The sequence below is a fragment of the Eumetopias jubatus genome, unplaced genomic scaffold, assembly GCF_037043125.1.
Source record: "Eumetopias jubatus isolate StellerSeaLion01/CBP00866 unplaced genomic scaffold, mEumJub1_p1.0 scaffold_6, whole genome shotgun sequence".
Lineage (NCBI taxonomy): Eukaryota > Metazoa > Chordata > Mammalia > Carnivora > Otariidae > Eumetopias > Eumetopias jubatus.
The window spans coordinates 61,205,500-61,227,964 of record NW_028274812.1 but is presented as its reverse complement, the minus strand read 5'-3'; the positions used below and the strand labels follow the sequence as shown (position 1 = coordinate 61,227,964).

The 22,465-nt window shown below is 35.9% G+C and overlaps 1 protein-coding gene across 2 annotated transcripts in view; it reads right to left on the bottom strand.

The window, feature by feature from the left end:
- The window catches only part of FBXL4 (F-box and leucine rich repeat protein 4), a 79,357-nt gene that overhangs the window by 30,361 nt on the left and 26,531 nt on the right, over positions 1–22,465 (bottom strand). For both annotated transcript variants that reach the window (XM_028104184.2, XM_088023913.1), the window contains exons 5-6: positions 13,981–14,225; positions 6,765–6,978 (exon numbers count right to left, since the gene is read on the bottom strand). In XM_028104184.2, the coding sequence (XP_027959985.1) occupies positions 6,765–6,978; positions 13,981–14,225 (459 nt within the window). The remainder of the gene's footprint in view (positions 1–6,764; positions 6,979–13,980; positions 14,226–22,465) is intronic.

The window sequence follows — 22,465 nt, the reverse complement described above, 5'->3', positions numbered from 1 at the left end:
TATTTATAAGTGCAGAACAACTAAGACTTCAAAGTAAGTTTGTTCATAATAAAAATAAAACATCGGGGTGCACATACCCCTTCGGATCCCTACATTTGTATCTTTGGGGTAAATACCCAGTAGTACAATGGCTGGATCATAGGGTAGCTCTATTTTCAACTTTTTGAGGAACCTCCATACTGTTTTCCAGAGTGGCTGCACCAGCTGGCATTCCCACCAACAGTGTAGGAGGGTTCCCCCTTCTCCGCATCCCCGCCAACATCTGTCGTTTCCTGACTTGTTAATTTTAGCCATTCTGACTGGTGTGAGGTGATATCTCATTGAGGTTTTGATTTGGATTTCCCTGATGCCGAGCGATGTTGAGCACTAGCAGCACTGTCCACAATAGCCAAACTGTGGAAAGAGCCAAGATGTCCATCGACAGATGAATGGATAAAGAAGATGTGGTATATATACACAATGGAATATTATGCAGCCATCAAAAGGAATGAGATCTTGCCATTTGCAATGACGTGGATGGAACTGGAGGGTGTTATGCTGAGTGAAATAAGTCAATCAGAGAAAGACATGTATCATATGACCTCACTGATATGAGGAATTCTTAATCTCAGGAAACAAACTGAGGGTTGCTGGAGTGGGGGTGGGGTGGGAGGGATGGGGTGGCTGGGTGATAGACATTGGGGAGGGTATGTGCTATGGTGAGCGCTGTGAATTGTGCAAGACTGTTGAATCACAGATCTGTACCTCTGAAACAAATAATGCAATATATGTTAAGAAAAAAAAAAGAAGAAGATAGCAGGAGGGGAAGAATGAAAGGGGGGAAATCGGAGGGGAGCCGAACCATGGGAGACGATGGACTCTGAAAAACAAACTGAGGGTTCTAGAGGGGAGGGGGGTAAGGGGATGGGTTAGCCTGGTGATGGGTATTAAAGAGGGCACGTTCTGCGTGGAGCCACTGGGTGTTATGCACAAACAATGAATCATGGAACAGTACATCAAAAACTAATGATGTAATGTATGGTGATTAACATAACAATAAAAAAATTTAAAGAAAAAAACCATAATAAAAATAAAAGACAAAACTTCCACTTCCCTGTAGTAGTTTCAACTAGAAAATATTTATATAATATAACTTAGTAGTTCATATATTACACTGGATTGTGATGTTGTGTGTGCTAGTTACAACGTCATACTTCCTTACCAGTTGCAAACTAGAAAAGGAATAGGTAGTAAGGAAAAATCTCTGGTTTAAATAGAGACAGCCAAGTTATTAGAATAACCACCATTCTATGCTTTTATATATCTTATAATTTTAATTATAACACTAAGACCACCAAAGCCAGGTTCAAAACCTGACTCTAACTTATTGCTCTGTGCCCCTAGGAAAGTTACTAATCTTTGGGACCTCCATTTGATCATATGTAAGATGAGAGTGACACCACTTTCACTGGACTAGTGTAAAGAATTAAATTAAATGCAAAATGTCTAGGACAGCAAACACAATATATTCAGGAAGCTTTCCCAAACTTTGGGACTAAAACCCAGGTCTCCAATATCGCCTAAAGCTTTGTTCACTATGCACACAGACTTACTTAAGTCTTATAAAATGGCACAGATGTATTATGTTTATTAGTGGAAATTATATATAGACACATAAAGTGTAACTCTACTAAATCATAAATCTAACCTCTGTGAAGTTAAATGCTATAACAGACTCAACATTTTATAATATTCATTTTTGCTTATTTTAGAACTTTGTAGAATTTAGAAAAATGGGTAAAAGTGGCACTGGATAATTTGTATTCCTTGTTTAAAAAAAAAAACTCTCCCAAGAAGTTCAAATTTGTATATTCTTTTTCTTCTACATATTTCCTTAGAGCAAACAGAGGCGTTTAAGATTTAACTGCTGTTCCTTCTTTTCAAAACAGTTTATAACATCAGAATGTACTGCCAATGATTACATGGAAGGCTTAGAGAGAAGCCAGGCCCCTAGATCGTGTCTTCTTATTCTGTTTGCTCTTCCTCCACCAACACCACTGAGTGCAGGATAGGAAATGTACATGCATGGAAGAAAGAAGGGGTGACGTAATGCTTTGCTTAAGCGAAGAGGGAAGTGTTTGCAGATTGGTATGTATACCAGTGTTACAGCTTCTGCTTGTTAATAGAGACCAGCTGATCATGCTGCCTTCTCCCTTTATTCCTGTGAGCTGCTTAGTACCCACGTCAGTGTCTGAGATAGAGCCCAAGGATGAGAGGACGGTAGAAGTGAGTACAGGTAAAGAGCACTGAATATAGACTTGAGAAGCAATGAACGTAAATACTGCCTGTGTTTTTCCCAATTTTGGATTTTCCCTTTTATATAACTGAAATGGCATTATTTTTTATTTTATTGTATGTCAACTGTAAATCATTAAAATTTAATTTTATGAACTTTTTTACATATTCGATGTCAGAAAAATTATATAAAACAAAGTTATAGATTATTTTTATAATATTTTAGCAGATGTACTAATAAAAATAAACTTTAAGAGGTAGTAACATAGGGTACAATACATATTTTATTTAATGGATTCATAGAATAATTTTACATCTATATTGAAGTAACTGAAACAAGCTGGAGCTGATGCTATCTAGACTTAGATACATATGTATAGATCTCCACTCTCGAAATAGGAATCAAACTTTTTAAAAAATATACTCTTATGTGGAATTTAAGAAACAAAACAAAGGAAAAAAGAGACAAAAAACCACTCTTAAATAAAAAGAACAACTAGGTGGTTGCCAGAGGGATGGTGAACGGGAGGGTGGGTAAAAGGGGATCAACAGTACACTTAACACAATGAGTACTAACATACAGAATTGTTGAATCATTATATTGTATACCTGAAATTAATAAAAAATAAAAGAAAATGATTTCAGAAATATATAGTCATATTCTATCAGTTTCTTAAGGTAAATTAAAGAAAACTGGATCGTTTAATGATTTCCTAACATCTAGATCATGTTAATACAGAACATTTCAAAAGCATCCCATGGGATATTTCTTTTTAAGATTTTATTTATTTATTTGAGAGAGAGAGAGCACAAGCAGGCGGAGGGGCAGAAAGAGAGGGAGAAGCAGGCTCCCCGCTGAGCAGGGAGCCCAATGCGGGACTCGATCCCAGGACTCTGGGATCATGACCTGAGCGGAAGGCAGAAGCTCAACAGACTGAGCCACCCAGGCACCAACCATGGGATATTTTTTTAAAAAATCATCACAGATGTAAGATACCTAGCAGGTTAATATAATTTCTTGGTTCTTACCCTATTTTTCTTCCCGATGATTTATTCAATAATTAACTGCTATATTTCTTCTTAAAGTTAAATTTAACCAGAAAATTTTTGAAGGAGGCATTATCTTGCTCAAAGGATCTCAGAGTTTATAGTACATAGACCAATGAAGTAGTAAAAATACCAATAAAAAAAAGATATGGTATAATTTAAGAATGGACAGACCTACCCAAGAAAAGATAGCTGACGATTTTATACTCACAAATGGTTAAGTCATTTCACGACAGAATGAAAACAGGGGCTAATATTATCTTTAAACTGGCATTCAGGGACAATAGCCCTTTCATATTACAAAGAAATCTGGGAATTTGAGACTATGTGACTCACCCTAGATCATTAAGCTTGTCACTGGGCCAGAACTAGAATCAGTCTCCTTTCTAACATACTAGGTCACCAGTTAAACTCTAGCTAAACATTTTGCCCCAAATTGAAAATAATTGTATTAAACAGAAGCTCTTATACTCACATACTCAGGCTTCCATAGATTAGAAAAAAAAACCATGTCTGTAAAAAGGTATATACTCTGATCTACCAATAAAAAAGGCTATATACCGAGATGGTTTTATAGGTAAATTCTATAACAGGTAATTTCCATCTATTCAAGTTATGCCAGATCAAAGAGAAAAACAGGAGCTTCCCAAATCATTTTGCTATGCAGTCACAATCCTAGCCCCAAACCTGATAAAATAGCATGAAAAGGAAAACCACAACTCAATCTCACTTATTATAGACACTGTTATAGACACTGCATGTACATTAAAGCATTTAAGCCTCACAACAACTCTTTGTGATGCATACTATTATTATCTCCATTTGGGTCAAGAAACTTCCTCAAGGTAACAATTCATAAGTGATAAGGCTAGAATTCAAATTCAGGCAATTCAGCTCCAAAATATTAGGAAACTAACCTAGTTTTCTATTAAATTAAAAACATGGAGGGATGCAAGGACTATTCAACATAAGTCATTATACTCTTAAGTAAAATAATAAAAAAGATGAATGCAGTAATGGAGGCTTAAAAATAATATAATTTTTAATAAAATATTCTTAATCAAACAAGAATGATAAAAACTACTTAGCAGAAAGCAACATCAAACAACATATAAAATTAGTAAGCTGCATTAGAAGCTGTCTGTTTAATTCGATACTAAAGTTCCAGTGCCTAAAACAGTGCCTGGCACATAATAGGTAGTCAAATATTTGTTGTATAGATATTTTTGAAATGAAATAATAACATATCCCCACTATATTAAAAATAAGACTGGTGTATCTGTTATGATTCTATTATTCCACACTACTTATTAAGTTCTATCTAATGAAGCAACACTTCAAATACTGAAAAAGAAAGAAAAAGTGTATTAATTTTTTGAGGTTATATAATTGTATCATTAGAAAATCCAAAAAACATAAGTAAAAAGTTATTAGAACAATTATGAGCATTCAACAAGCTGAGCAGATACAAGATATATATAGAAAAAACAATAAACTCTAAACTAACAATAGTCAATCAAAATTAAATAGAAGAAACAGTATCTGAGACTATAAAAGGCAAAAGATAAATCTTCTAACCAGGATATAAGACCTAAGTGAAGAAAACTATAACATGCTCTTGGATGTAAAACAAGGCCTACATGAATGATAGGAAGCCTTATTAAAGAGCAAAATGAAATATAATGTACTTCTAATAAAATCCTTGCTGAAAGATACAACCAGAAGAAGAATATACAAGGATTAACAAAAATTTTTAAAAAGAATAGAGATGAGATTTTCCCTACCATAGAGTAAAACATACTACAAAACTGCCATGATGATATTATTAGCACTAACATTTATTTATTGAGAGTTTACTATGTTCTAGGTACCTTCTAGGCACTTTACATGTAATTTGCACTTTACATGTAATTTAATTCTCACAATGACCCTGAGATATGTATTTTTATTCTCTCCATTTTAGAGAAAAGAAAACTGAAATACCAGAGGTTAAATACAAAAATTCAAGATAGTCAAGGGTTCACTATAGCGGGAAAGCATCTGGTATACCATTTTGGAAAAGTAATTTGGTTATCTTATTCATTCACTTAATAAATATTTATCAAATGACCAATCTTACCAAGTACCATTCTAGACATTGGAAATATGGCAATGAAAAAGATGTACAAGGCTCCTACCTTCATGACATTTATATCCCAGTATAAGGAGACAGATATCAGGAAGAAAACAAAATCACTTCAGATGCTAAGAAGGAAATAAAACTGTATGATATGAAAGAAACAAACCAGAAAGTGGGGGGGCTACCTTTTTATCAATGTCCAAAAAGTGATCTCTGAAGAAAAAAAATACTTGAACACTGAGCTAAGAAAAGGGCAGCCACATAATAAGCTGGAAGAATATTCTAGACAGGCAGAAAAGCAAGAGCCATGAGCTGGGACCAGGTCAGAATGTTCAAGTAACAGAAAGGTCAACATGACTGGAGTAGAGGAAAGGAGTATATGACAATAAGTGGGTGTTTACTACAGGGGCCCAGGCACATCCTCTTTGATCCAGCAATACCACTTACAGGACTCTATCCTACAGCAATAACAGCATGTATATCAAAACTCTGCACAAAAGAATGTTATTGCTAGATAATTTGTAAAAGGAAAACAACTGGAAAAACCTGAAGGCTGATCACTTGGGGAATGGATGAATAGATTATGGTATAACCTATACTACACAGTTAATGAAAAGAGTCAAATGCTCTATGTAGTGATCTGGAAAGAAGTCCTAGAGATACTATGTGAAAAAAAGCAAGTAGATCAATATAAATGACAAGATTCCATTTTTCATTAATGAGACTCCTAAACTATGGTATGGAAAAAAAATTTTTTTAAGATTTTATTTATTTATTTGAGAGGGAGAGAGAGGGAGAGAGAGAGAGCGCAAGAGCAGGGAGAGGAAGAAGCAGACTCCCCGATGAGCAGGGAGACTGGCTCAGGGTTCGATTTCAGGACACTGGGATCATGACCTGAGCCTAAGGCAGATGTTTAACCAACTGAGCCACCCAGGCGCCCCATGGTACTGAGAACTTTAACTTCTAAGTCTAGCCCTGGATAAATTCCACTTTGCTTCCTCCTCATTCTACCTCCTTCTCTAATTCATTCCCTGCCAGCATTTCAGCTCCCCTCAACCCATTGCTTATTTTTTTACCTAGAAACATGAACAACCTTACAAAAATTTTAAAACACAGAGAAGAACGTTTTCCTATAATTATACAAACAATACAATAGACTAAATAATTTTGAAACGACTGAATCAGCTCTATTAATTTTAGAATAGTCAAGTGGCATCAAAATCTATTTAAAAATCAGAAAGCATATTATCATGAGCAATTACAGGCAACTAAATATTCAGCTGGCTATCACACTAGCAAAGATGTAAATGATGATTATTCTTACCTCTACTTTTGTTCTATAGAGAACAAGTCGTCTAAGACCGCATAACTTGGCAATGTGGTTGAAAGCTTGAGGTGGTAGTTTATCACAGGATGAGAGATTTAAGTCCTGTAGATTTGGACACATCTCAGAAATAATCTCCAAGCAAGTTTCATTAAGAAAGTGGCTGCAAGATAATTCAAGGCGCACTAATTCAGATCCACAAACCTTCAGAAACCTGTAAAAACAATGTTCCGTGTGAATTTTGTAAAACTAAAAGATACTTTTGCAAGTACATTGGAATTACCTCAACTCTTAGTAGATACCTTCAGAAGAATGGATTTCTATTACAGAAAATGTAAAACTTGTTTCCCTTAAATTCTCATTTACTACTTACCAAAATAGGCATGATTAGGCTAAAATAATTCAACCTGATATGATAAGATGTATTCATATCATATAAAAAGTCAGCTAACGCGAAGTGAAAAATTAAGAAAGTAGAGAATGTATTTTCTCCTATCTAAAATTCACATCTGAATTGGTAGAGCCCAAAAACCAAAAACATAACATAACTCTTAGAAGTATTTCCCCCTAAACAATACCCATACAGTACTGGATAATTTATTTTGAATGTGGCACACAAGGTGAAAGCTTTAATTAAATGACCTCAAAATAAATCAGACTAGCCTCCTCTCAACTAAGGAAATGTCTGAACTGGTTTAACTGTCCTATTGTAATGTTCCTTAAAACTGTTACTATTTACTAGACTGATGTTGAAATTATTACAAGATATTCAATTACAGCTTCACATAAATACACAGAAATAATTCAACATGGCAGACATAAAACTCTGTATCAGAGTGGTAATAACAATATTTATTGTAGTTGCATTACAGATGGGGGAGGACAGTCCTGTCTATAATCATCATCTGAAAATCATATAAAAGTAAATGTGAGTCTAGGAATATTTGAATCCATGAAACTTCATCAACTAAGCAAACTGAACCCTTAAGTGCACCAATTACCCCTGTCCAGGTCTCTTGACATTTTCTTGCCTAACACAGTGCCACGGTGCATCAGTAACATACTGTTAGTTTATTTATGCCACGTCTTTTTTCCTGAATGGATTAATTAGCTTCCAAATAGACATATAAAGGAAAATTAACTAAATCAATCCCTTATGAAAATAAAAGAAGTAACACTGGACTTCTAAGTCAAACGATTAATTTCTTGCCCTGTTCCACTTCCTGGCATGTGACCTTGGAAAAGGCATTTACCCAAGTCTCAGCACTTTCTCAGCTGTAAAAGGCAGACTAGAATTACATAACAGCACTCACCAAACTGCCTCATGGTTTTGAACATCAAACAATATGTGAAAGCAGTTGGTAAAGGTCAAAGCACCCCACAAACATGAAAATACAAGTTGAATCTTGGCCAACTCACATTCAAACAACAATAAAAAATTCAATTGCTACAAATTTATTTTAAATGTTGAAAATAACTATTGCCCACATATCTTATTTATACCTGAACACCCATTTATTCTTACTCCATTGCAATATGTGTTTTGCTCTCCCTAAATTTGCCCTTTCCTTTTAAATGCCAAACTCAATGCCCTTTCTTTTCAGTGCTTGAATTACTTGACTTATTGTGGCATTTCACACAACTGCCCACCCCTTCCTTAAAATTCCCTGACACTCCTCAAGCTACTCCCTCTCCCAGATTTCTTCCAACATGTCTCACTACTGTTACCTTTGCTAAATTGAATTAGCTAAACTGCGGTTTACACCAAGCATGTTCACTTATTCATTCAACAAATATTTACTGAGCTCCTATTATGATCCAGGCATTACTCTAGGCCCTGGGGAGTTAGCAGTGGACAAAACAAATTCCTGGCTCTCATGGAGCTTACTGATATTTTAGTAGGAGAGGTAGGCTATAAACAAGTAAATGAGTAAAACAAATAGTATTAGAAAGTGAAAAGTGTGGAGGAGGAAATAAAAGCAGGGAAGGGCAATAGGAAGTATCAAGGGTAGGTAGGGTTGTCAGAGATGCCTCACCAAGAAGATGAGTCAAGACCCAAGACCCAAAGGAAGTACGGCAGTAAGCAAAGCAGGTATCTGGGAGAGAACATTCCAGGCCGAGGGAAGGGCAAGCACAACGGCTCTGGGGCAGGATACCACGTAGAGTGAGGAAGCGTAAAGAGACTAATGTAGGAGGTACAAAGTGAGGGAGAGATGAGGAGCAGGTCAGAGAGGTTAAGAGGCAGTTCATATAATGTGTGTCCCATAAACACTTCGGCTTTGAGGGAGATGGCATTCTCAATCATGAGAGGGCTTTGAGCATAAGAGTGACACAAGCTCCTTGTGTCTCAGCAGGATCACTCTGGTTTCTGTGTACAGCATAGACTGAAGGGGAAGAGGAGTAAAAATAAGGGGACAGTCAAGACACCACTAAAATACTCAGGAAAGAGAAGATGGTGCACTGGATCCAGATGGTAGCACTGAATGTGGTGCTCAATATTCAGATTCTGGATCTATTTCAAAAGTGGGCAATGTATACTAAATTATGACACACCTTCTCTACACTGAACTGAACTCAGGCTCATCTATTCCTAAACCACTACATTTTTTTCCCTCTTAACTACAATGTCCTTCCCTACTAATTTGTAGGGAAGATTGAGATTTATAAGTTGCCTCAAATCCTTTGGCAACCGAAACAGATTTTTGGCATACCCAATCCTTAGCACAATGTCAGGCATGGAAAAAACATTTGATGAGAGTTTACTGAATGTATCTTCCAATTAAGAAAATTCACTTGAAGAATTTAAGTTTCCTCTACTCCAGAACAGACTAAGTTCTATGGGCTCAGGGTATTTTTCCCTTACTAGGGTTAAACTATTCCCAAGAAATATGATGAAATTAACAATTTTACCTAACTTTGAGTATAAATAGTAGTTACAAGTAGTTCTTCATATTTTTGTAAGCTAGCAACCTAGAAATGGATGTAGGGTTTCAAGAACTAAAAACTATTCTATTTTGATTTGATACTTGCAACACTTTGACATCTCTTTTCTCCTTACCTCATTATTGAACTTTTCTCCTCTAAAGAATTTAGAGAGAAGCCAGTCAGCAGAAAGCTGTTAACAGACTAGAAAAGTTCCCAAATTGATTTAATGAATGACAGAATTTGAAAGCACAATAAAGATAATGATCATGCCTACAGTACATTTTGGACTTTCCCTCTCTTTTTCTATATTGCATATTTTTACTCTGAGCAGATTATTTAGTTAATATCCCCATACTGTGTCTTCCTAAACTTATAGGATCTATACTACCTACTTCTTCATGATCTCTGCAGTTCAAGAAGGCAGACGTAGTAGCAGACTCAATTAATTAGCCGAACACAACTCTTGTTTCTTTCCTTAATGCTCCTCATGTAAGTTTTATGTTACTGCATAATTACATACATGTTTTTGTCTTGGTCATCTATGTATTCGTCTCAATTGTGATACTGGTCACCTAAAAGGAGAACTACAGCTTCTTTATTTCCTACAGCCTCTTCATTCCATGATATGAATTCTCATAAAGTATTTCCTGATATTGAGGGTATTATGAGAAGACCTAAACTAGGTCTCTTGCTATGGGAAAAGAAAGAAATGGCTTATCCTTATGTGGTGAAGTAATTTGTCCAGAGTAATATAGGCACATAAGAAGTAATTTACTACATGGTAACTTGCACCCTAAAATGATAAAATCATATGAATAAATCATTTAATCTGAGTTTACTCATCAAAATAAAAGGCACCAATCCTCAGAACTTGCCTGATGTATAAAGGTAAGGGGGGAAAAAAAGGGAAGGGGAGAATGAGACGTAAATGTCTATGGCTTCTGATTCCTAACGGTACATTTTATTAGCTGATTCTGAGTTTTCTGAAACAGCATATTTAAGATAAATCTTTAATCCCTTATAATTTGGAACATTTTTTAATACATCTGATCCAAAATAAAGCCATTAAAAACAAAACTCCTTGTTGGCAGGAGAAAGAAAGTCTTAAAATTGCCTTAAATCTCTGGGAATTGACATTCTAAAAGAGGTAACTGTATAAAGCATAGGTAAGCAATTGAATAAACAAACAAACAAATAAGCAATAAGCTCTTTATCCCATAAAATTGTAGCTCTGTGTCAAAACACCTAATAAAATTCTTGAATCTAAAAAGCATCCAAGAATGTTTTCTGAATGAAACAATTAGAGGAGTCAGGGATAAAAATCTCTACATAACTGAGGTGGAGATCAAGGTGATTAATTTGGGCAACTATCCAAAGAAAAATAGTAGTGGAAAAAATAAACCTAAGGCTTTTTGAGCATCAGAGTGATACGATTAAGCCTCAAAGCACAAACAGGTGGGGTGGGGGTGGGGGCAAAGAAATATCAAAGACTAGGGAACTCTATTATAAAAGAAAAGTGGAATTATAAAAGATGTGGTTCTAATGAGTAATGATATGCATGAGCAGTACTTGAAGTTGCAAATCACAAAGCTGGAGATAGAATAGGATTTTGATAACTGATTAAATCTTTTAAGTTCTTGTTATTCCAATTCAACCTACTTTCCTACTCTTTTGAATAATATCAATTCCTAAAAAGTTCTTTGAAATCCAGTTAAACAGTTCCAACCTGTGAGGAAAGGTTTTTCGGCAACAAAAATAAACCGTATCAAACTTTTCCCAAAGACTTGCTCAACAGCAGCTCATCATCACTGGTCTCTAGTTTAAAAATGTACTTTTTTCTTTAAAGTATTATAAATAAGTCTTCTTCACAGTAATGAGCATAAATAGACCATACTTATTCATAGATTATTCATTAATAATCAAGCCATGAATATGTATTGTTTATTCTGGGAATGCTGCCTACAAGCCATAATGACTATCAATTCCTCAGTCAAGTCAAGGAGGCCCACAGCAATCAGTAGGCAAGACTCCAGTATCTCCCACCCAAAAAGAGAATTCTCTCTTCCTGGTATTTAAACATTTTATTTTCTTCATGGGAACAAGGACTATGCTTAAAGGAATGTTATCAAGATTTATAGTTTTAGTGGCTGAAATACTACTGTAAAATATGGAAAACTTAAATTTATGTATGTACCGTTGTGATTATTCAAACAGCCCCCCAGCAACTAACATGGCTGAATTGAAAATAGAAGAGAAATTGCTGGTGAGAAAGTAGACTAGAGCTTTAATCTTGCAAAAGAAGATCTTTATCCATTATGATTCTAAAATTTAAAAAGTAGCATTACTAAACTTTCTTCTCACAACTTATGCCTCTGCTCATGCACCAGAATGAGTGAAACAAAGGGAGTTTTAAAACAGTGATTTAATACTACTGTTCCATTTTACTCATTATATCATGGTCATATGCAACGTTTTGCCGAAGAAGCTGGACTTCAGCTGTTCACTACCAATGTTTTAAGGTCTACACTCATTAGTTACCATCCGGTTATTTTATTAATAAAAATACAGGAAGGATGTTTACATGTTTATATCTTTATTCTTCCTATAGCCTGACGTAGGAACTATGTTAAACGTTTCTTTACACAGTCAACACTCACTATAATTTCTTAAACACTAAGGATGAAAACAAACAATAAATTCCTAGTAGTGGGAAACACTGAAGAAAGAGCTCTGAGAGGAATTAAAATAACCTGCAAGATCCTTATAATGTAAAATAATGCTTACTGACACCAGTCATTCTATCTATGAGTTAGTCAGTCTTGATTTATGAGCCACAATGCATGCTCTAAACACCCACAGTCATCATTAGCTTCAATCCTTCTTGGTCCTATTAGCAGGGAAGAAAATTTTCAGATGAAGGGTGGGCAGGGGGGAGGAAGCAAGTTTCACTGGATAGCTGTCAAATGTCCAGCAATTTTTAAAATGTGGATTCTATAAAAATTCACCAAAATCAAACTGCCAAAAAAGAAATGCCTATTTTTTTTACTTTAGATATCTCCTAAGCAAATTTACATAACAGAAAATATTTTGTACACACAGCAAGTTATAAAAAAAATCTTTATACTCTCTGACCCACAATACCATAATGTTTTATGTAAGATCTCCTTTCCCTGGCTCTATTTTTGGCGGGAAAGAAAGGAACTCAGTGCATCCAGGGTTTCAACATGTGCTATAAGCCATTACTGCTTGTGTTTATTTTTTTACTTTGTTGCATAAACTATCAATATTGGCACTATGAACAGTTACTCTCCCAAACATTATTATTTCATCCGAATTTTATGGCATCAAATATTTATTTCTGGAACTGCATCTTTATTTTTATAGTCTAGTCAAGGGAAAACAAGGCTCAATATACAAATTTCTAATTCATAAACCACTGTTCAAGAATGTATCCACTGATACATGTGTGAAGAAAAAGCTGTTGTTCATTTTTAACTTCTAAAAACCGAACAGAAGATTATCCATTAATCAAAAATAACAGGTAATTTCCCCAGTTTCTACTCCTCCATTATTTAACTTAATGAAATGATGGGATTATACTGTAACGTACAATGAGAATAACCCTCATCAAGGTTAAGAGAAAAACACCTGTTTGTATCATAAGCAAAATTAATATGGCATTACTAAATGAATATGCACTTGTGCAAGCTTTCAAAATGTTTAACAGGTGACATTTAATAGTAAGAAAACGAAATGCTTAAATAGAAAGGAGCAGAAACACCTGGGCAGGTCTGCAAGTGTGGTCGCCTACTTAGCATGCAATTGCATTTTCAACATAATTAGTTTAAATGAGCTTCTAAATTTGGGTGATGTATTGCACATGTAATTAAGATTTAATTAAAAATGTTCTATAATAAATTGTTTTCCATTTCTGACAAATCACATTAGAGAGGTGGATTTTGATTTGGAAATAGTTTTTAAAATGTGTTAATCATCTGTGTTGAAAATATGAGAAAAAAAAGGAGGTATGCCGAAAGTTACTTGGGATTTACAAAATTGGAGGGAAAGGGCAGAGTTTTGTTTCATATTGTTGTGAAGTTTAGCTGAAGAGGATGGTGAAACTCACTCATTTTGATAAGTAGAAGCATTCTGAACGTGACGAGACACAAAATGGGTTTCTTTTTTATTTCTGTAAAGTATACAGTAGATACTTTCAAACTGTTCCTATGGAAACGACTCAACAGTAAGTACTGCGTGCCGGTAAATGAGCGCAGCGAGGCTTGGTACTAACCTGCTAAATCCTGCCACAGAGATGAAGCCCCTATTGCCAGTCCAAGATAAATTAAGCCACTGAACAAGGGTGCAGCGAGGCTGCAGAAATTCCAGAGAGATATCATTTAGTTTTGCCCAGTACGGCTGCAGATTGAGATGGATGTATTGTAGAGGATCACAGCAATGCTGGTTCAGTAGTTTGCAAGTCTGGGCTAATCTACACAGGTCTGGTAGTGTAAGATGATTCAGAATCAGCTGAATGAGCTACATCAAACAGATTGAAAAACAGTATCACTTAAGTATATTGTCCAGTCTAATACAGAACAATAGTGTCACGTATTTCATAACAATATTTTCACATATGACATCAAGACTCCACAGCATTACTCAAATCAGAAGAAACCATACTTACATAAGACAATATATATTACATTTCAAAATTGTTTCAAGTATACTCGGCTCATGTCGACTACTCATTTTTTTTCACAGTACAAACATCTATTTTGGTAATCTGTTGAATAATAGTTTCTCCTAGACTCAACATTTACTGAACATCTACTACACCTCAAACATGGTGAAAGATGAAGAGTTGCCATCTTCAGAGTTTTGCAGAGTCCAGTGGGAACTGGTAAGTACAATGACATGTTTTAATAGCTTTGAAAGACAGGAGCAGGGGCTGCTCTGGAAGATACAGGCCTAACCTCAAAGGGAGAGTGTAATTGTACCAGGAAGGCTCAGCTTTAAAGGGTGAGAGGCAAACTAAGTGAAAGACTAGTTAGTGGTTAAGGACTGGGTTACGAGGAGCCTCACAGAGGAGCGTGAATTTATTCCGAAAGCAATAAGGAGTCCTGAAGGGCTTTACACTGCAGAATGACATGGTCAGATTTGCATTTGGAAAGCTCATGGCAAGGGGTACTCCTCAAGGCAGGGAGGCAGGGAGGAAAACCAGCCCAGGAGCTGCTACAGAATTCCTGGAGGAAAGAGAAAACAAGGGCCTACTGGCAGTGATGATGTAGCAAACATATACAAAAAGTATTAAAGAGGAGGAATCCAAAAGATTTTTTTAATCTCTAATTAAAATAGTTTCCTTGAACTAGCCCAAGATTTTTTTTTCCTTGACTATGAGCAGTTTGGGGCTTCTAAACTAATTTTTCTAGAACTACTGTTAAATAGCCTGTTCTGGACCAAGAAACAAAGAAAAAAAAAAGATCAAATATTTGCTAAATGGTAAAAATCTTTAGATGAGAGAGAATATTGAGTTTCTTGCTTAATGCAGCATATTTGTCTAGCTACACTTTTTGTTTTGCAAATATACCCTTTAACCTTAAATGATGTTCTTCAATTTATTTGACTACGTAAGCCCAATATTCACTTCAGGACAGAATTTCACTGTTTTAGGCCAAAAACTTACAAAATAGTGACAACGTGATTTTTAAAATAAGCTTAAAGGGTACATAAAATATGAGCATTGCTGACTAATACATAGATTGTGTTCAGTAAGGCTTGGGGTATTTTTGCTCTTTATTTTTAAGACTGATCTGGACTTTAAAAAATATTAAAGGTGTCTGACATAAAAAATTGGGAACGATAAGGAAATTAAAAATTATCCTAAAATCCCATCATCCCAATAACATGTAAACTGCTGACATGTAAAATATTATACAAACAACAAAAGAAAATTGGGGTAAAACATTAGAAAACTCAAACACTGAAGAAAGGTAGAAAATGAATAGTTTCTATCATCAAATCTAACGAACCCTCTCCCTACTGGTAAGCCCTTACGTTTTTCTGATCTCTTCCAATAAATATGTACAAAATTCCATTTTGGATTTGCACTAAAAGAATGATACTATATACACTGTTCTTATACCTTGCTTTTCTCATTTAATGATGTATCTTATAGGCACCTCTTTATCTGCACATAGAAATCCACCCCATTCCTTTTTTATAGATGTGGCATACTGTCCAACTGATTTCTCACTGACATAATTCCTGTTTTAATACTGCAATAATGTTGTGTGTGTGCATGTATGTATATCTTGGCAAACTCTGCCAACATACCTAAGGGTAAATTTCATGCTTTTAAGTTTTGACATAAGCACAAAACTGCCCTTCAGAGTGTTTGCATCGATTTACTACAGTGTAAAAAAGTACCCATTCAGGGGCACCTGGGTGGCTCAGTTGGTTGGGTGACCCACTCTTGGTTTTGGCATAGGTCATGATCTCATGGGTTGTAGGATCGAGCCCTGCATCAGGCTCTGTGCTCAGAGGGGAGTCTGCTTGAGATTCTTTCCCTCTGCCCTTCCTCTCACAAATACTCTCTCTTTCAAATAATTTTTTTAAAAAGATTTTATTTGACACAGACAGAGAAAGAGAGGACAAGCAGGGGGAGCAGGAAAGGGAGAAGCAGGCCCCCTGCTGAGCAGGGAGCCTGATGCGGGGCTTGATCCCAGGACCCTGAGATCACGACCTGAGCCGAAGGCAGATGTTTGAGCCACCCAGGTGCCCCAATAATTTTTTTAAAGTACCCATTCACTTATGTCCTAGACAGCACTGTTATCAATAAATTTCATCATTCTGAAAGCAGAAAAAGAAACAAAAACAAAAACAGTATGGCACTGTTGTTTTGTATTGCTGTTCTTCTTTTAACTACAGAAATGTAACCCTTTGCCAAGGGAGTTGCCAGTATTTCTGTTCTGTTGGTCTGTTTCTGGACTCTATTCTGTTCCATTTATTTACCCATTATTTCTCTCGTATCAATAGACCTCTGAGTCAAATGAGTTTTGTTCTGATTTATTTAGAGTTTATGCATCGGAATGCACTGGATTGTTTGGCTGCAAATGAGAATCTATCTTCATTGTTGATGCACAAATATCATTCCCATAGCTTCAGAATATGCTTTATTATCTGGTGGGACTAGTGCTCCCTCTATCACTCTTCTTTTCCAGAATTTTCCTGAGTATTTTCATGTTTTTTCAGGTAAACTTTCCAATTAAAAAACAATTAAAAAATTCTGTATTTTAATTGGGACTTCACTGAATACACAGATTAAGGAAAGCTGACACCTTTACTTTATTGTGTCTTCTTAGGCAAGGGCATGGTACGATTTATCATTTAATGATCTTTCATGTTCCTAGAGTTCCTAAAGCTATTGATTTTTGTCTATTAACTTTGTGACCTGCCAACTTATTGTTCCTAATAGTTTGTCTATTTTCCTAAGAATTCTAGTACATAATCATATCATCTGCAAATGATGATGATTTTATAGCCTCCTTTCCAAAAATTATGCCTTTTCCTTCTCATATTTCCAGCATTGGCTAGTGTTTCTAGAATAATGTTAAGTAACACTGTTGTCTTGTTCCTGGCTTTAATTTAAATGTGAGCCACAAATGTGGCACATATGTAATTTTTAAAGTAAATACCTTTTTTTAAAAAAGTCAAAAGACTGCAGTTAATAATACTGTATTGTACACCTGAAAGTTACTAAGAGTAAATCTTAAGCATTTTCAACACAAACATAAAAAAAAAAAAAAAAAAGCTATACGAGGTGATGTATGTGTCACTTATCTCGATCTTGGAAATCATTCTGCAATGTATATGTATATGAAATCATCAGGGGCGCCTGGGTGGCTCAGTGGGTTAAGTGTCTGCCTTCGGCTCAGGTCATGATCCCAGCGTCCTGGGATCAAGCCCCTCATCGGGCTCCCTGCTGAGTGGGGAGCCTGCTTCTCCCTCTCCCTCTGCCTGCCTGTCTGCCTACTTATGATCTCTCTCTAATAAATAAATAAAATCTTTAAAAAAAAAGAAATCATGTTGTACACTTTAAATATATACAATTATATTTTTCAATTATTCCTTAATGAAGTTAAAAATAAAGGCAAAAGAACAATGATATTAATTTTAATATACTTTATTCAATAATATATTAAAAATGATTTCAACTTGCAATCAACATAAAACTACTGAGATATTTTTTCTTTTTTTTGTATGAAGTCTTTGAAATCCTGTACTTTATACTTTCAACACATTTTAATTCAGACTAGCCATATTTCAAGTGCTCAATAGTACATGTGGCTAGTGGCTACCACATTGGAGAAAGAATTTCTAGTGTTTGATAACTAAATGTGATGTTAGCTTTTGGCTAATAATATTTGGTAGTAAACAATAACTATCAAGAAGCTTAACAAGGTACATGTATTTTTTTAATGGCGATGGATAACAGATTTGGATATCTATCCAGCTGTCATTTGTCAACCAATTTTATGTATCCACTAAGATGGCATAGGATTTTTCTCCTTTTGACCTAGTACTGTGGTATAATAATTCTCTAATACCAAAAACAATTCTCTAATAGCAAAACACCCTTGAATTCCAGGAATGCGTCCTGAATGATTTTGTTGTATTATCTTTTAAAATAATTATATTTACTCTACTGTATTTGTTTACAGAAGTAAAACTGGACTGTAGTCTTTTTATGTGCTACCATGTTACCCTGGCTTCAAAGCTTTCCTTTTTCTTTAAGCCATGGAAGAGTTTAAATAATATAGGATTTATCTGTTTCTTAAATGTTTGAAAGAACCTATGAGAGCCATCTGGGCTTGGCAACAGTAGGATCTTAAATATTTGTAGAATGAATTAAAAATCTGTTGTTTTAACTATAGTATTAAAAATCATATCAGGGAATTTTTAAGCAGTTAGTGCAAGAAGGCATTCAAAATTAAATATATCCCTGTATCAGAGGATCAATAATTCACTTTTTCCAGATGATTTGTAATTTAAATAACACCCAGCAATTTCTGGCATCGTTCCAAACAAAAGACACCAATGTTAAAAGATGTGTATTTTGTGTGAAAACATTCTATGATACTTAATATTACATTTTAAGCAAATGTCAAAATAGAAAAAGAATAGCGAAAAGTCAGAGACCATGACATTGACATGTGAAAAAGCACTTTTGGATTTTGATTAAATGAGAGATGACAGTTTCAGGCCTACAAGACAATATCCATTAATCATTACATATTTAGTATCTATTACAACGTGTTTTTATATTTGGGGTATCCTAGCATGAAGTACCATTTGATACTACAGCGAGTGTAGGATGTGATGGTGGGGAGGACTCCCCAAACAGAATTGATCTACCTGCCCTCAAAACCCACTCTACTCATAACACAATTATCTTCAACTATGAAAACACTGTCATTTGACACATTTCTATACGGGTTTTTTTTTTTCCACTTTAAATAATTTGGATTATCTTAAAATAATTTGGGTAACTTTTTTTAAGTTTCTCTTTTTTAGTCACTGAGAGATCATTCAGTGTTCTCTCTCTCTGCATGGTGCTTGGCTTTCGTCAGGCCTAGGCCGCATCCTCACACTACAGACTCTGTCTCCCAGTTTCTTCCCCATGCCTCTGTGGTACTGGTCAAACCCCTTACCTGTACTGGAAGCCTTCCCTCTCTGCGTTCCTTCAGCACAGAAACATGCTGAAATCTCTCCCAGCCTGCATCACAGATAGAAGTCTTCCTACTCTGCCGCTCCCTCTACCATTCACTTGTCTTTTCTCCTTTTAGAAGTTAGAACAGATAATTCCTATAATTCATACTCTCCCTCATTTTGATATGCCTTTTTTGAGTGCCACACAAAGGGGTGAAGTGTTAGGCAAGATGACAAAGTAGTATTCATTACTGGTGAACAGTCTTCTCCATGTTACAGCCCATAAAGAGAATATATTCACAGAAATATTTTTCTGCTTATACTCAAAGTAAACAGTTTTTGTCTCTGCTTCTCTCACCCTCCTTCATGCCTTAACCAAATATGGCAAGGTCTTCTCATTCTTCACCTATGTTCATGGCTCCACTAAACCGTTAAGTGTAAAGGATTATTAAAGATCTCCCAGCAACCAAAACCTGTGGGTACTTGTAATTTAGCTCTCTGCAGCAATGTGGCTATGTCCTTTTTTATGTTTTCTATGCCTATTGCTTTGCTTTTAAGACTCTCATCTTCATCTCAAGTGCCTTTTCTGACGGGTCTTCCTCTATGGGACTCCTAGATGTTAATATTCCCAGAATTCTGCTCTTGGCCCTTGATTCACACTCAATAGACTTTCCCGTTAATTTTATCTACCAGGTGCCCCTCACCTCTTTCAAGTAGACTCACTCAAATATAAACTCAGACCTTCCTCTTGCATTTCACACTGAAATACTAACTGCCTACTGTCCTCAACCAGTTGAGATGCTTTGGTGAATCACAGGCACCTCAAAGTCAGCACATCCTTCCTACCTTCACCCACTGTTTTATGATTAATGGCATGTCCATCCACCTAGTCATTTCGATCAGAAACCTGAAAGTCTCTCTGATGGTCTGCTTCATCTAGAGATGAACATTTACTTGTTCCTTTCAATTTCTACCCTCTGAGCTCTGAGAATATTTCTCTTACTCATCTCCTTTCCAAATCTTCCAATATCCAGGCTTCATCATTTCTTGCCTCAATTACAGCAGTAATTTCCTAACTGGTATCCCTGACTCCCACCCTGACCTCCTCTTGGTCTACTCTTCATTTGCCAGCAGAGTAATCTAAGACAGAAATCTCATTTTCTTATTCTCATTTTTTAGATAAATTAAATAAAACCTTCAGTGTTTCCCCACTGACTACAGAAAAGGTTCACAATCTTTTTAATACCACGACACATACGAAAGACAAAATTTACATGAAGGCCAAAAACCTGGGCAATTATTCTTTTGTACGCATATACAAAAATGCCTGCATATTATGGGTCATTCCTGGAATGTTAGCTATTCCACACCTTTCTCTCCCACTCAAAAAAGCATTATGAAGAATACAAGAGAGTACAAGAAAGTGAGTGTGAAACTATTATAGGTATATCATCTCTAATTTTTTACCACAAGGTATTTATATAAAGTCTCAAGTATCTAGGACTTTGCCCTGATTAATTTTGCTGGGTACTGAAGAAACACAGCACCCTGAGGAACACTGGCTGAAGGGATAAAACGCAAATCTCTCAGTAAACCCACAAGCCCTCTCGGATGCAGGCTGCGCACTGCCAATGCCAGGATGTCCCAGTCACTGTCATCTCCACGAACGGGGTGCTGCAGAGTTAGGCACCGAGGCTGTTCTGAGCCTCCACCCAGCTTCATCTCTTACAGCCTCTGCTATCCAATCCTCTCCCAGTCACCCTCTCCCAGTCACCCTGGAAGACCAGAGTTCCCAAACAGGTCACACAGTTTCACTTCCTCTCACCTCTGTACATTCTCTTCCTTCTGCCTGAAGTTCCCCTCAGTTAGTCATCTGAATGTTCTGTGTCAGCCTTTTCTCAGGTCTGGATAAAATTCAAAAACTGCTCAAAATATATCTGTTGAATTTAAATCTCTATTTTGTAGTTTTAGGAAATGCGTCAGAATCAAAGAAGTGATTTCCTTTCCTCCTGATGAACTGCTCCCACTGTCAAGAGGACAGATGCTCCTTGAAGCCCTGGGGAACAACGCTGTCAGGATCATATCCTCCTCTTTCCCCAACTCAACTCTTCCTTCGACTTTCCTCAGTCCTCCCAACCAAGAGCCAGAAGGTCCCATCCAATCTGTGAAGCTTTCTTTCTATAACACAAGACCTGACCGAGATGGCTGGGTGGGACCCTGGTCCCATGGCTTACTGACTAAATTACCTTGAATCCTTAACTTCATCTTTATGTGCCAACTTGAGCTACTTCACAGGATGTATGACAGCATTTTAACTGCAAAATGTTGTACGGGCATTGTGGTGACCGTTAGGCCTTCAAGAGGCCATCTTACTGTTCTCTGCAAGTTAAGCTACTTGTGTTATTACAATGAAACCTAAAATACCCAACAAGTTGGAAGGGGATAGTCTAAACTGGCTGAAATTTGTTTATAAATTTTTCTTGAAAAGATTTGGTTATATTATTCTTAACCCCACATAGCAGTGGTCAGTCTTACTAATACTCTAATGCAAGACAAAAGTGGTAAGATTACTTAACATAATTTTGTCTTGTTTTTTCAGAATCGAAATACAGTCAACCCTTGCACAACAGCAAGGGTTAAGGGCGTCATCCCCCTCCACAGTTGAAAATCCATGTATAACTTCTGACTCCCCAAAAAGTCAACTATTAAGAGCCTACTGTTGACTTAAGCCTTACAGCTAACTTAAACAGTCGAGTATCACATTTTGTATATTATATGTACTATGTACTATATATTCTTTCAATGACATAAGCTAGAGGAGAGAAAATGTTAAGAAAATCCTAAGGAAAATGCATTTACAGTATTACACTGTAAAAAAAAATAAGTCTATGTATAAGTGGACCCACACAGTTCAAACCCGTGTTGTTCAAACGTTAACTACACATAATACATGAGATTATGTACACTTTACCAACGCTTCTATTTCTCTGATACCTAGCAAAATAAACATTAATACCCAAACATTTAAAAATTAGAGTGTTATGTCCAATACTGCTACTGATTATCTT